The sequence below is a fragment of the Gracilinanus agilis genome, chromosome 4, assembly GCF_016433145.1.
Source record: "Gracilinanus agilis isolate LMUSP501 chromosome 4, AgileGrace, whole genome shotgun sequence".
Lineage (NCBI taxonomy): Eukaryota > Metazoa > Chordata > Mammalia > Didelphimorphia > Didelphidae > Gracilinanus > Gracilinanus agilis.
Window position 1 is genome coordinate 472,040,254 of NC_058133.1, and position 18,544 is coordinate 472,058,797.

Consider the following 18,544-nt stretch of genomic DNA (forward strand, 5'->3'; position numbering starts at 1 on the left):
CCTAAATTCAAGCTATTCACAGACAGGACTTATGTTATCCTGACCCTTTGTCTTACTTAGGCTTATTTGCATCATTTCCCATGGCTGAAATGTCCTTCTCTAATCATCTCAGCCTATTAAAATCCTACTGTCCTACAGGACCCAGGCAAAAATGCTATTTCCTTCATTCCACCTCTTCTACCCAGTCTTAAATTCTTTTCTTCTGCTGAATGCTGAAAGAATTCAGTTTGTATGTCTCAGGACCATAGCATCTTCCAGTTGGAAGGAAATCTCAAAGGCCATTTAATCCTAACCTGTGTCTGGACAGGAATCCCCTCTCCAGCATTCCCACCAACTGGCCGCCCAATTTTGCTTGGAAAGCCTTCACTAAAGGGGAATCCACTACCAGTACCTCTTGCAACTCATTAGGCAGCTGCTCTGTATTTAAATTCTATAAAGCCTACAGTTTTGCTTGCATGTCTTATCTCCCCTCCTACACTGTGAGCTCCTTAAAAACAAAATTCAGATATTATTTATCCTGGTATCTACCTCCTGCACCTGTTCACTTCAGTTACTAGCATGATGCTTTGCATATAGGAGGCCTGCAGGAAATGTACACTGAATGAATGAAGACTGGATGGATGAATGAATGAACAAATGAAGGAATTTTGAATGGAAAATTGCTATTCTTTAGGACTAGGGATTCTCTAGCTCAGCAGGAACACACAAAAGATGACATTCTTCTTTGCCTTCGGAGGTCTGAAAAATCATAAAAAGAAACTGGTTCCTTCACGTCTCTGCAAATATGCTTATTTTGCAGATCTAGGGCTATTCAGAAACTTCAAAGATAAAATAAGAGCCTGTGATTGGGGTTCCCTGGGAGAGAAAGAAGAAAATGGCTTCCAAAAACTCCTGGCTGCTCCTACTCCTGAGTTGTGCCACAGTCACAGGCATCGTAGGAGGTGAGTCGTATCTGGCCAAATATAAACCATTGACAGCTTCAAAAGTCAAGTCCTCCCTCAAAGTGAGCCTCAAGAAGCCTGAAGTGCAGGGTGGTACATTAAATCTAGACTAAAGAGAAATCCTTAGAAGCAAATAGAAAGCCACTGAATACGGTATGTGGTAACTAAGTGCTCAGAGAGCGCAGAACAGAGCAGTGCCCAGATGAAAAGGAACCAAGTGAAGGCACAAAAATGGGAATCAATAAATTGTGGGCAGGAAGAAGATGAGGATTAAATAGGAACTCATACTTTAAAAAATTCCTATAGGAAATTAATTAAATACACAGATAAAAATAAGAAAATGTTGAAGAGGAAGAGACTAATAGAATAATTTTATTATTACCTGTGTCCTAGGGATATTCATTCAGCCAATTAGTCTTGATTAATAATAGCATTTACTCTATAGTGGGAAGGGCCAGTGGTTCAAAGAAGGGAAAAATATAGTGCCTGCTTTCAAAAAGCTCACATTCTAATGAGGGAGACAACATGAAAGACAGTCCTTGCTCTCAAGTTACTTACACTCTAACTGATCCCTCCTAGACCATCAGAGTTGGAAGGTACCTCAGAGGCAATTGAGTCTCACTCTTTCTAGCATGGGAATGTCCTGATCTACAATATACCTGTTAGAAATCATCCAACCTCTGTTTAAAGACCTCCAGTGAAAGAATTACCCCAAAAGGCAACCAATTTTTTTAATCTAGATTTTAAAAATTGGTCCAGAATCTGCCTCTGTTCCTTCTCCCTCTTACTCCTAATTTTGCTTTATCAGGTTTTAAAGATGAAAAAGAAGCTCCAAGTGGGTAATTATGATTATTGCTAGAGAAACATAGTGCCTTTAGATCAAAAGCTGTTTTTTTTACATTTCTTGGTCTCTCCAGTGCCTAGCAAAAGTCAGTAAGCAAAAGAGGATTCTTTTGCTGAGCTATTGAGATCTATTTGTATTGAATTGACTAGTCATTTCTTTTGGCATCCCATTTGTTCTTTCATTACTGTTCCTATCCATAAGAAGGAATATCCAGGAGCTAACATCTCTACAGTTTTAGGGGGATGCAAGGTAACTGAAGCAACACTATCAGGTAGGAGAGGGAGAGCCTGGAAAGAAGGGACATTTCAGACCTCCCCCAAACTATCCATGGTAGAAACTCATATTAGAAACAATAAAAAAAGAGGGAAAGATAGAGCCAAGAAGAAAGAATTGGAGAAAAAACCAAAGGATTCATCTTCAGGGATCCGACTGTTCTTAGGTCAATCATACCCCCAATAGATGCTCGGGACACATTTTGCCGAGCTTGGGCAGTATTAGAACGTGAGCCCTTGACCTGGTCCAGCTGTGGATTGCAAGCAAATATTTGGCAGGGTACATCTGACTGTAGAGAATTAATTCCTTTTCAGATAAGACTGCCTGACCTTCCAAACTTAGTAAATATTGAATCTTCTTTGAACATTAAGTCCTTATATCCATTTTAGAGTTTCTATATGTTCTGTTTGGGAATGAGGGGGATCAAGGATGACTCCGCCTAACCTTTTTGTCTATGGAGGACCACACACAGGACCCTGAGACTCCAAAGGAGCATTGAAACTATTGTGCTAGGAATGCTAAGAATGAAGCAATGGTTTCTTTTGGTTAAGTCAAAAGAAATTCTTCATCAACGTAACAAATTCTTTCTTATTGAAACACAGATTCATTTATAGGCTATAGTTTGTAAAACTGGATGGCTCACAAAATCCTTAAAAGCTCTAAAATGACCCACTCATACTTGAAAACTTGCTAACACTGCAAGGACCAGATACATCATCAGTTGATGTAGGAATATTGTAATATTTGCTTCGAGATAAAAATTTTCATCCAACTATATTTTCTTTACCTGGTGGATTAAATAAAACAGTAGTAATTTATTGTGTCAATTGGTGAGGCTTGGTCCTCCTAATGTTGAACACCCTTCTCATCTCCAGATTTAGCAACCTGTAGATCTTTGACTTTTTAATAATCTGGTCTTCCATTTCCCCATGTCACCAATCAAAGATAAAAGTCAAGACTAACATGAACCTGTTGAGTATAGAAGAAGAATTATTTCCTGAATCTAACAGGACATAATTATATGACTATATCCAAAGAACTAAACGGTTAGATGATTTTATTATAAACTTTACAATGATCAGCAAAAGCAAATGTTTAAAACAAAAGATGGAATTATGTGTAGAAGTATTTAACAAAGTAGAATCAAAATAACAGAAAATATTTTCTTTTGTAATTCCCCTCCCCAATCTGTCTGAAATGTCTTTACCTTTTTTGAGTGTGAGTTTTGATTTTGCTAATTGCAAATTGCATGTTTGCATGTAAATCTTTCCTTCATTTACAATTAGACTTTGCAATTAATAATTCTCATTTGTATAACAATTTAGTGTTTATACAGCACTTTCGGTAGTACAAGTATTATCCCTATTTTACATTTTGGAAAACTGAGAGTCGGGGGAGAGGAAGTGACTTACCCAAGGTCACTCACATTAAAGCAGAACCAGGACTTAAACTAAGACAGACTCCAAATCCTGTGCTCTTTTTTTTACTGTGTAATGAAAACCCTTTGCAATCTATCCATAATCTGCTTGAAATAATCGATGATCCCTATGATATTTTTCTTTGGAATTTGTGCTAGAATAATAATTTTCCATCATTGGCCACATAAGACCATAGTCAGAGGCCCCTCCTAGGGTGAAGGTTCTGGGTACAGTGTAAGAGCTTCTCTTCTACAGCTCATTGCTTCTAGCCAGATAATCTGGGAACTCCAGTATCTGTCATATACCAACTTCCTTTATAAGAAACCAAGTCATGAAAATAAAATTTTTCATTTTTGTTGGTGCAGTCAGTGGAAACAAGCAAGACCCATATCTGAGTCCACAGAAAGTCACAATTCTCCTCAGAAACCAATAAAATTATAAGATTGTCTTAAGTAGGATTCCTATTTTTATTCTCATTAATTGGGAACTACTTGTATATCAGTTAAACTTCTATAAGAAATGGTATTGATCAAAATCAACATAAAATATATCCAGTTTTAAAGTTAAAGTTACAAAGTAATAAGTTAAATAAAGTTAAAGTTAAATAAGTAAAATAAAGTTAAAGTAAAAAGGATAAATGCAAAGTCATACACATTCAAAAAAATCAATAACAAATACAGGATAGAGAGTGATATAGCTAGATAGTTCATACAAAAATGAGCTGGATCTTTTAAGAAACTTAAAGCTCCATATGAGCCAATATGGAAGCCAAAGAAGATCATAAATTAAATTGGCATTGATCTCAAAGTGAATAGCCCAAAGCAATGAGTTAGAAGTGAGAGAGGGGTAGCTCATATTTCAATGTAATTATGCATATGATAATTTTTTTGCTGATCATTTTCATTTCTGTCCTATTCTCTGTGACCCCATTTGGGGTTTTCTTGGTGAAGATACTGGAGTGTTTTGCCATTTCCTTCTCCAGCTCATTTTTTTAAATGAGAAAACAGAGGCAAAAAGGGTGAAGTGAAGTGCCCAGGCTTACATAGCTAGTGAGTATCTGAAGCCAGATTTGAACTCATGATGAGTCTTCCTGATTCTAAGTCTAGTGCTTAGAGCTGTCCAAAAGTAGAATAGGAATGGGGAGGGATAATCAGAAAGAAACAAGAGAATCTAACTTCCATTTCTTACTTTCATAATGATTAATGACTATCTTTTGTTTATATGAAGATATTATCATGAGACCGAGCTGCAGTACAGGATGGTTTTACTACAGATCCAATTGTTATGGATATTTTCGAAAACTTCAAAGTTGGTCTGATGCTGAGGTAAGAAATCCGAGTCATTCGAAGTCAACTTCTCCAGGGCCCTTTGGGACAGCTCCAATCAGCTTGACTCAAGCATCAGATCCCCCAGATTTCTTGAGAGAAAACTGCAATGTTGATCATGTGTGGTTCAACAGTTAGATAGACAGACAGAGGGCAGCTGTTTGGAAAAGAAAGTGAAGATCACAAAATGTCATAACTGGTAGAGACCTCATCAGAGATTGAACATGATCATCAACCTCACTACGCAGGATACCCAACATGGAGTCATCCAGCCTTTGCTTGAAAACATCCACTGATTGGGGGGAACCAATGGCTCCTAAGACCCAGTGTGGCATAGCTTGAGTTATTGGGAGTCCTTCTTAACTTTAAGTTCAGATCAGTATTGCTAATTTCCAGTTACCATTATTTCTAGTTTCGTCCTCTTAGACTACACTAAATAACTCTAGTTGTTCTTCCACATAAAAAGTTCTTCAAAGACTTTGAGACAACTATCATGCCTTCACCATCACCCTCCAAGTCTTCTCTTCTTTGCCTTGAATATCCCCCATTTTTTCAGCCCATTCTTTTATGCCATGATCTTCAAAATCCTTTACCATCCTAGTGAAACTTCTAATTTGCTACTAACTATTCCTCCCAACTTTGTGTCATCTATAAATCTGAGAAGCATGCTACTTAAATTTTTATTCAAGTCACTAAATAAATTTGTTAAAAAAGCACAGGGCCAAATCCAGATCCTTAGGGACTCTGCTGGACACGTTCCCCCAAGCTGGCACTGGTCAGGGTAAGCTTAGGTAACTTAGTGGATAGAGTACCAGTCCTGGAGTCAGGAAGACCTGGATTCAAATTTGGCCTCAGACACTTCCACACTTGTGATCCTAGTAAAGTCGCTTAACCCCATTTGCCTAGTTCTTATTGCTCTTCTGCCTTGAAACCAATACCTAGTGTTGATTTTAAGACAGAAAATAAGGATTTTAAAAAGAAAAAGAAATTCTTTGGACCAGGGCTTTGGCAAAAAGCCAGTTTTGAATCAACTCAACTGCCTTATTATTGTCTTTCTCCAACATGTACAAAAAGTTGTGCAGCTTTGCCAAAAGCTATACTAAAATCTAAATAAATTGTGTCACCATATTCCCTTGATTTACTGCTTCTAAAAATGGGGTTAGGCCAACAAAACCTGTTCTCGAGGAAACTGTGTTGGCTCTTCGTAATATTTACTATTCTTCTCTTTAACAATTCTGCTAGGAATAGAACTCAAGCTCACTGACCTACAGTTCACAGATTCCTTTCTGGTTCATTTTTTCTAAAATCAGGACAAATTTTGGCCATCTCCTGTCCTGAGGCATGTTTCCCATCCTGACATCTTTCAAAGATGGCTCACGGTGGCTCAGAGAATACATCCATCGGGTCTTTCTATGCTTCGATATATAATTCATCTCAATCTACTGACTTGGAATCATTAAAAGCAGAGGGGTGCTCTCTATTTTCTTACTTTATCCTTTCCAGTCTAAAGATAGTTCTCCTTTGCAAAGAAAACAGAAGCAAAATAATAATCAAGCTGACATCTATTACCAGTATCCTATCCACACCAAGCAATGGTCCTGGCCATTCTTTGATACACCTTTTCCAAATCTTTTTTGTTTTTAATCTTTTCTTGACACCTTGGCTTATTCTGAGTTCTTGAACGACTTAAACCCTTTTTATAGGGATCTATCACAGTTTTGAACTTGAACTTATTCCTGATATCTCTGCACTATTCACTTTAAACAACACATTTTCATCAGAATTATTTATCTACCCTTCTTTAGAATTTTATTCTTAGATATTTTCTCTCCCACAAACAAAATTTCCCATCCTTCCTGGGTTGACCTCCCTCCAATCTATACTGGCTATGTAACCTTGGTCTAGTCACTTAACTACTAAGTGCTCCCATATAACTCTCTATAATTCTGAGTTTTATAGGTAAATTACATCAACAAAAGGTTTCTACTCTTCATCAACAAAATCACAGATATGAATCAAACTGGTCAACTAGGATACACATATTTACCCAAAAAAGAAAGATCAATTATTTCATATATTCTATATAATCCAAAGGGCATGTAGAATTTTGTAAATTATCTGCTATTCAGGATAAAAAGATCCATCTTCAGTGTAAGTACTTCTTCTACCATCATAGACACTAATTATCCACTTGTCAGCAGATGGTGTCACTGTTCAGTCATTTTCAGTCACATCCAACTCTTCCTGATGTTATTTAGGATTCCTTAGAAAAGACACTAGAGGGGCAGCTGGGTAGCTCAGTGGAGTGAGAGTCAGGCCTAGAGACAGGAGGTCCTAGGTTCAAACCCGGCCTCAGCCACTTCCCAGCTGTGTGACCCTGGGCAAGTCACTTGACCCCCATTGCCTACCCTTACCAATCTTCCACCTATGAGACAATACACCAAAGTACAAGGGTTTAAAAAAAAAAAGAAAAGACACCAGAATGATTTGCCATTTCTTATTCAGTTCATTTTTACAGATAAAGAAACTGAGGCAAATAGGGTTAAGTGACTTGCCCAGGGCCACACAGCTGGTAAATATCTGAGACCATATTTGAAAATAATGAGTCTTCATGACTCCAGACCTGGCACACTATCCTTTGTGCCACCTTGCTGCCCATCATGTGTTACTAAGTGTTACTATGGCCAAAAAATACTCACCACCTACTTGTCAACCTCCTGTTGATGAGAATGATCTGACTTAGCCAAGACAAAGCTGTTCACTGAGCTCAAAGGGACACAGCCACGTCTGGCTTTGTAGGGGTAAGATTCATGACAAATGCAAAGATTCCCAGAATTATAGGGGATGCGATTTTATTGCCCAAAGTTTTGAGAGTTTTCTAAAGCTTTAACGCAGAGAAGAGTTACACATCTTCTGAAGTTAAATTGGGGAATTGATCTTTATTTCAAGTTCAAATTCCACCACTACTAAGAAAAAGCAAATATTTGGCTTAGATACACACTTTTTTTAAAGGTACCTGAAAATATGGCAGCCTACATTGATTTCCCCAGTAACTCTTAACCGCTGTCTAAGACAGCATTGGCAAACCTTTTCCAAATTCGAGTGCCCAGAGGGCAAAATCAAGCTGTCCCTGAGCCCTGGCATTAAGGGAGGGCTGAGGGAGGAATTGCTTGCTTCGGGGTGGCTGGACAGAGGAGTGAGGCATGCAAAAATGTCCTTGGGTGCTGGGAAGAGGGGGAACGGAGCAGCTCCCCAAGTGCTGGCTCTGCATGGGTGCCGTGTCCTTGCCAAGGTAGGGGTGGTCTAAGAGGACATCACTGTTCTACAATTATTCATGCATTCTGGTAGCATTTCTTTATCTTTATCTTCTCTCAGGCCCAAGGCCATTTTTTGTTGATAATGATGATAGATCCTGTGTTTTCTAACTGAAGGCCTGTGTGAATGAAAGCTGCTAAGATTCACCTCCCTGGTTGGGATCTTGGGGTCACAAGGATGACTGATAACTGATGGAAGCCCCCCCTTTCTTGCAGTTGGAGTGTCAGTCCTTTGGAAATGGGGCCCACCTGGCTTCTGTCTTGGATGCAAAGGAAGCCAGAGTCATAGCCAAGCACATCTGGGGCTATCAGCGAAACCAGCCTGTTTGGATTGGCCTCAATGACCCCCAAAAGGTAATCTTTGGAGGGGATTCTCCACTGCCTTCTTAGAAATGGCTTCAATCTTCTGTCTGGGAATTGACCTGCTTTCCCACTGAAAAGGTAAATAACCACTGTTTACCTTGGCACGTAAGCAGGAGGATGCTGGTAAATAATTAATAATGAGCCCTCAAGGAAAAAAAAAAGTACCCACAATGTAGTGTTAAGTTTGATCTGTATTATGAACATTTTCCCCCTCTTGAGTCAACACTCAGCAAAACTATAAAGCAAGCCCTAATTCATTTGCTGATTCTCAAGTATAAAACATTGACTCCAGCTCACTGTTAATAATATATGATTCACATAGAACAGGATGACTTGGTTGTCAATGCCATGTCTGAGAAGCTCTTTAAACGATGGGTTGGAAGGGTAGGTTGGGAGTAAAATGTAAATTCTCTGAGAGAAAAGATTTTTTTTTTCTTTTGATTTTGTAGTCTCAGAGCTAATCACAGGTCTTGATACACAATAGGTGATTAATAGTTATTTATTATTTGGATTAAATACACCCATGGGTAGGGTTCCTTAGTCCAGCATATATATAATATTCTACTTTATATATATATATTTATTTATTTCATATTTATATATACTAGTATATATAAATACTTCAAAGTATTTGAATATATTATTGAAATATATTGAAAAATATAAATACTNAGATTTGCAAAGAGCATTATATCACTTTTTTATGCCACTTTAGACTATTATTTAAAATTTGAAAAAAGAGTTTTTCATATTATCTCATTTAATTTTCACAAAACAATCAAGTACGGTTGATATTATTATCGTTCCCATTTTATAGACAGAGAAACTGAGATTTATAGCTAGTCAGTGTCTGAGGCAAGATTTAAACTCAGATCTTTTTTATTCCAAATCTAATGCTATCCACTGTGTTACCGAATATATTTACTTATGGACACTGTACACCTCTCTCCCCAGATGCCACAATATGCACACTTTATTATTATTATTATTATTATTATTATTATTATTATTATTATTATTTTAAAACATTACAGTCTTTCTTCATATCATTTCTAAGACAGAAGAGTGATAATGGCTAGGTAATTAGGATTAAGTGATTTGCCCAGGGTCTCACAGATAGGAAATATCTGAGGCTAGATTTGAACCCAGGACCTAGGTTCTCAATCCATTGAGCAACCTAGCTACCCATGATGTTTAATTTTTTAATTTAAACTTTATGTTCAGTTCAGCCTTCTTTCTCTCCCATCCTCTCCCCTCCCCCTTCCACTGAAAACAAACATACATACACACACATGTCTATAAAGATGTATAGTCAAAGCAAAACAAATTCCTCTGTTGTTGATTCCAGAAAAAAAAAATCCTCAATTTGCACCTTGAGGCCTTTACTTCTCTATTTGGAAATAGGTAGTGTGGTTTCATCATGAGTCCTCTAGAACTGTGGTTAGTCATTGTGTTATTCAGAATCTAGTTTGTTTAATTAATTAATTTATTTTTCTAACCCCTTACCTTCCATCTTAAAGTCAATACTATAAAATTTAAATTGATGTCCAATAACTCCAACTATTACATTTTATAAGATTTATTAATAATCATTTGAAGTAGAAGAAATACAAGAACAAAAGTAAAAGCCTGAGTAAAACCAGGTGAGAAAAATTCTCCTGCCTGGCACTCATCCAACTGCAACAGCTGCATTCCTGGGAAAAGAGAGCAAGGACGAGGCTACACAAAACTTATATCTTCCCTACATTCGTACTTAACATAGATCCTTAAATGGGATGCTGGGAGAGAGAGTCCCTGGGGAACAAAATTCTATCCACATAATACTGTATATTGATTCCAAAACAAAAGAGTGGTAATGGAAGTTAAGGGACTTGCCCAGGGTCACAAAGCTAGAAAGTATCTGAGGCTCTATCACATTTGAACCCAGGGCTTCCCATCACTAAGCCTTGTTCTTTATCCACTGTGCTACCTAGCTACCCTTGGCCATTTAATATTAACTTACTATATCCTAGAAGTTGTACTAGGATTATTCAAAGAAAAAGCAAGAAGTATCTGCCTTCAAGGATCTTACCATCTCATAATGGAAGACACCAGGTAAATCAGAGCATTATAATAATAGCAAGTTTTTATGTAGTGCTTTAAGGTTTGAAAAGTACTTTACATATTTTTTAACCTATTTGATCTTCCTGACAGTCCTATGAAATAGGTGCTACTGTTATTCTACAAATGAAGAAAAAGAGCCACAGAGAGATTAAGTAATTTTCTTGGCTCACACAGTTAGCAATTATCTGTCAGATTAAAATCAGGTTTTCCTGATTCCAAATCCTGTGTTGTATCCACTAAATCACCAAGTTGCTCCTACAAGAAGTCAGTCCAACAAAAAATGTTTATTTATACAATACATAGTAAGGGTTAATAAAAAAAACAACCTTTAACATGCCAGGCACTGTGCAAAGCCCTGGGGATACAGAGGCAAAAGATAGTTCCTGCCCTCAAGAAGCTCACAATCTAATTTGGAGGAGATAGAAGGTTGTTGTTTGTCCTTCATTTTCAAAGAGGATCGATGACATCATGGGATGATGTCTTGACTTGTGCATGAAGTAGATTTAAGTGAGGCAGAGTTGGACAGTATCAGCCTTACTCTCTCTTTGAGAGTCATTGAAGTCTACTGGTAAGGCAAAAAAATCCAGATGCCTGGAGATGGCCCATTAAGGCAGAAGGTTAATAGTCTCAAAGAGGAAGTCTTGCTTGAAATTGAAGTGGAAAGAAATAAATGCCTCAACCACTTCTTTAAAAAAATGGGATGGGGGAGGGATGTATGAAACTTTATGAGATGCTGTTGGTGCTTGGGTCCCAGATGGGAGGTACTCAATAGTAAAGCTTTTCATTGAAAATTCACAAACTGGAGGCAGCTATGTGGCTCAGTGGATTGAGAGTTAGACCTGGAGATGGGGAAGTCCTAGGTTCATATCTGGCCTCAGACATTTTCTTACTTGTGGAAGTCACTTAACCCCCAATTGCTTAGCCCTCACAGCTCTTCTGTCTTAGAACCAATACATAGTAAGGGTTAAAAAAAAAAGTTCACATGGGGGCAGCTGGGTAGCTCAGTGGATTGAGAGCCAGACCTAGAGATGGGAAGTCCTAGGTTCAAATCTGGCCTCAGACACTTCCCAGTTGTGTGACCCTGGGCAAGTCACTTGACCCCCATTGCCTACCCTTACCACTCTTCTGCCTTGGAGCCAATATACAGTATTGACTCCAAGACGGAAGGTAAGGGTTTAAAAAAAAAGTTCACATGCTCCTGATTCAATACTCCATGTAGAAATTGTGTGTTTAACTCTTGACTCTAGAGCCATTTTGTATAGGGCTCTTCTCATTGGTAGATATTGATTATTCAATTTTCCCCATCCATTGGAGTGCTGGAGTGGTGAAAGTTCGAGAGAAATGAGATCGTGGTCTTCTGACTTTCAGCTTCAAGATAGAAAACAGGAATTTCTAGACTGTCTTCAAGCCCCTAAAGGGAAAAAACCCTGTGAAGAAGCCAACAAACATATAGTCTTTGAATGACAGGTTACATATGTGACTGGATGGGACTGAGATCTAGGGGATGGGGATAGAAGGTATAGACTTAACATTTGCTTTTTACAGACCATTTACAGACTCTTCTAGATGTTCAAAGGAAAGTTAGGGGTACTAGCATTTTGAGTTGCCTTCACTTTCCAGTCTCCTGATCACATTTGAGTGTAAGGAAGGTAGAAAATATAAAACATTCCACCACAGGGGCACCAAGCTTCTGTAATAACTGGGAGATGGTGGTCCCAAATTGTAGGTGCTTACTAAATATTTACTGGCTTGGTTAAATTAAAAAGCATAAGGACTTCAGCCAAACAAAACAAGTAGGATGTGAAATGAAAGAAATACCAGTTAGGAAACATACTAAGGGTCTAACAATTCCCAAGTTAAACCCATTTTCTGGTTAAAGAGTAGAGGAGATCAACTGCGTGGGAACATCATGCTATGCATAGTAGTGAATATACAAACACCAGAAAGAACAGAAAGAGCTTGAATCAAAATTGAACTTGCCATATTGAGGGGACTACATGGAGAACATTTTGGAAGGAACAGAGATGCTATCTTTGACATTTCTCTACTCTTCACCCACCACATCCAATCAGTTAATGAGTCTTATTTACTCTACCTCCATAATGTATCTCATATATTCCCCTTAACCACCACCTACACAGCTTCCATCTTAGTGTATTCCACCCTAACTCTTACGACCCCTAGTCTGTTATAATAGCCTCCTAACTAGTCTTTCTTGCACCACTCCCTCTTCAACCTTCACACAATTGACAAAATAGTCTTCCTGGCACTTAGACCTGACCCATTATCATCCCCCAATTCAAATACCTTCTGAGGCTCCCAATTATTTCTAAAATAAAATATAAACTCCTATGCCTAGAATGTAAGAACTTGGACAGAACAATCAGTAAATTAATTAGCATTTTATACAATTACTTTGTGCCAGAAATGGTACTGGACATACAAAATAAAAGGACAAATGGGGTACAATTTGGAGAACAAATGTCTAATGAAGTAGGGTTAGCAAAAGTAAACCATTCCCCTAAAAGTAATTGGGCAATGAAAAGGAAGATAAATAGGACAATGACTTAAGGGATTACTAGGATCAAGGCCAGGTGGTTTCTTGGTTTGGTTTTTAGGACAACAATAATATCTAACACTTTAAGTTTTGCAAAGTGCTTTACAAATACTATCTTATTTATCCTATTCCTGGTAGATAGATATTATTATTACTCACATTTAGTTGAAGAAACTAAGGCAGATGAGATTAAGTTACATGCCCAGGGTCACTCAGCTAATAAGTGTATAATAATTTAAAGGTTGCCAAATTGTAATAATTTAAATTAAATTATGAGTCTGTTAGTAGCTTTAACACTTTAGTTTAATCAAAGTAGAGATAGTAAAGAGAGGAAAATGTAGGAAAGAGGTAGGGAGTAGTTTAGCTAAATACCCTGTGTTTTGATGGAATGAAATTCACCTCTGACAAAGGCTCCTTCAGGTCCAATCTCCAGTCAGAAGTCCATGAGAGTCTCTCCAGCAAGAGTGTCACCAATGCAAGAATGTGTGTTCAGCCCTCTGAAAATGCCTCTATATGCCATTTTCTCCAGCCACTAGCTATCCCTCATCACATCTCAGGAACCAATCATAGTTCCTTAATTTGCCTGGCACCATGGGGAAAGGGGGGACAGTGTCTGTGGGATTAATTTCCTATCTCTGAGGGTGTATCTGTACTTGTACATCAATGGTAAAGGATATTCAAGTTCCTGACTGATTACATCAAAGGTTGCTGGTTGATTACATTAAAGAAAGCAAAGGGAGGGTAATTCCCTTTTTCACAAGTGTCTGAGGCTATATTTGAACTCTGTTATTGATGACTCAAGCCCAGAACTCTATCCACCACATCATTTGCCTGCCTGGAGAAGACCTGAGAAGGAAAGAAGTGGAAGGAGCCAGAAGAGAGAAAGAGGATGGAAATGCAAGAAAAGTATCAATTGATGGAATAAGGTCCCTGAGGAGGCAGGAAAGGACAGGGTTCAAGGACACAGATAGAAGGAAGGATGAATCTTGGCAAAGTTGCAAATCACTTCCTTTTGAGATGGGAGAGAAGGACAAAATGTTTGAAGACAAAGGGAGGAGGGTATTCTGAATGAAGTAGATGCTTCTTTCATTTGACTTTTCCCTTGCAGAACAACAAATGGAAATGGATTGATGGAGGTCTGTTCCTCTTCAGATCCTGGGCTGACAAATCTTTCCGTACAGATAAGAGCTGTGCTGAGATGTCTTATCAGAGTAGTAAGTACCAATTGATCATCCCCTATTGGCTTTTCACAGGTGTTAGTTCTTTCCTTATGGGCAGCTAGGTGGTACAATGGATAGAGCACTGGGCTTGGAATCAGGAAGACTCATCTTCCTGAGTTCAAATATGACCTCAGACACTTGTTAGCTATGTCACCCAGGGCAAGTCACTTAACTCCCATTTTCTAGCCCTTGCCTTTCTGTCTTAGAGTTGTTACAAAGACAGAAAATTAAAGGTTAAAAAAAGAAGATAACTTTTGTCTATTATATCATACTGCCTCTATTAAACGCAGTGCGATTTGGATAAGTAGTGGATAAAAAACTAACCTCAAAGACAAGAATGTCCAAATTTTGCTTCTGGCATGTATTTGTTACATAATTTGGTGAATTAGTGGTTAAATAATTACTTCTCAGTTCTCTAAACCAGTTGTATCAAAAGAGAAACAAGAACCACTAATTCATGTAGAATTATCCTTGAAACAGCATATTGACTATGTTTCTAAATGTAATATCAGTTTTTATTATATTTTTATTTTTTAATATTTCCAATTACATTTAAATCTGGCTTGAGCTATTACTCAGAGTGTTATGGACCATGTTTGACACCTCTGCTTTAGGCAACTTCCAAAGACCATGAAGGGCTGAGAATTGCCCCTATACATTAGTAAGAGTTTCCTCATTCCCAAAGAATTTCCTATATACCTCTGAAATCACTGGTCTTCTTCCTATCCGATCCTGTGAGTCTCTAAGTACTTTTAACTATAATAGAATCATAGGATCAGAGAGTTGGAAGGGAACTTAGGAGTTGTCTGTAGTCAAACCTCTCTCCCCAAAAAGAATTCCAATCAATTCCTTAGAGTTATGCAACTTCTACTTGAACAACTTAAATTATGGAGAATTGACTATTTCCTAAGAAGGTCTGCTCTGGAACAGCTAAGTGGTTCAGTAGAGAGCCAGGCCTAGAGACAAGAGGTCCTGGATTCAGATTTGACCTCAGATACTTCCTAACTTTGTGATCCTGGGCAAGTCACTTAACCCATATTGCCTAGTCCTTACCACTCTTCTGCCTTGGAACCAATATATAAAGTATTGATTTTAAGAAAGAAAGTAAAGGCTTTTTAAGGAGATCTATTCTATTTTTGGATAATCCTAAAATCATTAAAATAAAATTATATTGCATTGAGTTTAAATCTGTCCCTTCTAAATTCTATCCATTGATTCAAATAATTGAATCAGTTCACAGAGATGGAAGGAACCTTAAGAAATCAAATCCCATTGCTTTAGGAATGAAGAAACTAAAGCTCAATAAAATAAATTATTCTCCCAAGGTCACATAGTGAGAAACAGAGCTAGGACTCACACAAGTCTTCTGCAATAAGCACAATATTCTTTTGTTGTTCAGTCAAATTGATATTCAGTTATTTCAATCATGTCTGACTTTCCATGACCCCATTTGGAGTTTTCTTGGCAAAAATAATGAAGTGGTTTGTCATTTCCTTCTCCAACTTATTTGATAGATGAGGAAAATGAGGCAAACAGAGTTAATTAAGTGACTTGCTCAGGGTCACATAGCTAGTAAGCATCTAAGGTCTCTGATTTGAATTCTGGTCCTCCTAACTCTAGGTAGGTATAATACTGTGTCCACTGCATTGCCTATAGGCCCCCTTAAAAAGTCATAGTTCATTTTAATTATATATTTTTTCAATTAACAAGCATTTGCTTTCTCACTCACTCATCCCACCACCACCACCATTAAAAAAAGAAAAAGAAAACCCTTGTAACATATAGGCATAGTTAATCAAACTAAATTCCTGTGTTGGCTATATCCATGAACCTGTCATTCTATACCCCGAATCCATCACCTTTTGGTCAGAAGGAGGGTAGCATATTTCACCATTAGTCTTCTGGAATCCTGATTAGTCATTTCATTGATCAGATTTCCTAAGTCTTTCAAAGTTGTCCGTCTTTTTCGTGCTGTTACTATTTTTATAAATTATTCTCCTGGTTCTGATCACTTTACTCTGTATTATTTCATAGAAGTCTTTCCAGGTTACTCTGAAACTGTCTCCTAGTATTCCATTACTCCTATGTACCATGATGTGTTCAGTCATTCTCCAATTGATGGGTGTCCCCTTAGTTTCTAGTTCTTTGTCCTTAGAAAAAGACTATTTCACTATGCCACCGGTGCTTCCCTTTCCCATAATACTTAGCACTCAAATCTTCCCTGTGGATCTAAAATATTTTATCTTTCCCCATATCTTCCCTTAAATTTGAAAACATATACCATGCCCATACTCTCAAGTTTTTGCCTACTAGTAGTAGCTGTTTAGACAACAGAATAGCAATAGCACGGGTAAAATTCTAACAGACCACAAATGTCCTATAAATCTATAAAACCACATTTCACTGTCCCCTTGGATCCACAGGTCATAGTGATGACCAAAAAGACATATCTTTGAGAGGAATGGAGGATCCTTTCTTTCCACTTCCCACCAAACTCAAACACTATTGAGCTCACTGCAATAGATTGAGTTTTGTTTGTTTATTTGTTTGTTTAGACCCTTACCTTCCATTATAAAGTCAATATGGTGTATTGGTTCCAAAGAAGAGTGGTAAGGGCTAGGCAATGGTGGGTAAGTGGCTTGCCCAGGAACACACAGCTAGATTTTAACACAGAGCCTCCAGTCTTTAGAGCTGGTTCTCAATGCACTGAACCACCCAGCTGCATCCTACAGTGGATTACTGATAGCTAAAATTACTAGGTGGATCATCTTTCAATAGTATGGGATTAAAAAAAATAATTGAGGTTATATTAATGAAACCAAAATAATCCATCTTTTTTTTTTGATGAAGGAGAAGAAGGAATAGCATAAGTAAAGGCCTAATGAACTAGTTATTTCATTCAGTATTTAAATGCAGTTGTAGACCCAAACTCAGTGTCTCTTCTCATACATAGGCTAGTGGTATTCCTAAGAAAGAAAGATAGTTGGACTGAGTTGGACAAGAGGCAATGCCCTATGGCACCCAGCCATCGAAACAGTAGCCGAAGTGATATTTTTGAGATTTTTCTTTCTACTTTTGATGAAATGTGGATTCATCTTTCAGTAGTAGGAATCACTACTCCTCTCAATTCTCTCAAGTTTCTTAACTTACTAAAAAGGAGAGGCCAGGGGGATTCTGGTTAGCCTTAAAGGGGACTTGACAGAAGATTTAAGGCAGATGAAAAAAAGAAGTGTTTTTATATTTCTTGCAGATTTCTTAACTTGGAATAAAAATCACTGCAGCAAGCCCCAACACTTCCTATGCAAGTATCGACCCTAGAAGCAAGACTAAGGCCTCTCACCAGCAATGAGCAGGTTCTTTTTTCGTCTTCCTCCAAATGGCAAGATTGCATGAGCTACCAGAAAGACCTTTCCATCTTAATAAGCCTTTCCCAACTAATTTTTATCCACCATGTGTCAACTATGGAGCCAACTGGATTTTGAAGCCTTAACTTCACAATGTTGTATGTTCTGCCCTTCCCTCTCTCCTGCCTCTGTCTTCAGTCTGAAGACAAACAGACTGAAGACAGGGACAGAGGAGGGATATCACCCCCAAATAGTGAAGGATCTCTGTGACTCTAACAGATGAGAGGAGTAGTACCAGGAGATAATTAAGTTTTCTTGGCACAAAGGCTGCTTGCCCCAGATTTGGGGGAACTTTCTTCTCCAGGTTCACTTACCCTGACCCTGGTAATACCTACAGAAGCCCCCAACTCTTGCCAGAAGGACATATATATATATAGTCAATGCAAAGTACTGTCTGTCCTGCATCAGATTAGATGTAGGTCATGAGCTCTGCAATTTCCTTTTAATAAAAAGCTGTGTGCACAGAAGCTGCCTTTGTTTCATTTGATGTTATTTAGATTTCAAGGACCACATTCAAACTTTTACTCCACAATTCCCTCCTCACTGACCCTATCACCCTTCATAATGGCCATCTCCAAGATACCTATGTATGTGTGTGTAGGTTGCTTACTTCATTCAAATGAGAATTCCTTGAAAGCAGAGACAATTTCATTTTATGTCTTTGTACCCTTTGTAAGAGGGAAAAATGGGTTTTTGGTTTGATATACTAATATTTAAAGGTGTGGTTGCCAAGGAACTGAATAAATACCAATTCCTAAAGTGATTTTAGTAACTTATTTACA

General features: G+C 37.9%; 1 protein-coding gene across 1 annotated transcript; it reads left to right on the top strand.

Moving 5' to 3' along the window:
- Positions 1-874: 874 nt before the first annotated feature.
- Positions 875-17,694, top strand: REG4 (regenerating family member 4). Its single transcript, XM_044677052.1, has 5 exons — positions 875-941; positions 4,704-4,801; positions 8,332-8,469; positions 14,247-14,352; positions 17,609-17,694. The coding sequence occupies exons 1-5, from the start codon at positions 875-877 to the stop codon at positions 17,674-17,676; spliced, it is 477 nt and encodes a 158-aa protein (XP_044532987.1). The 3' UTR covers positions 17,677-17,694.
- Positions 17,695-18,544: the final 850 nt, after the last annotated feature.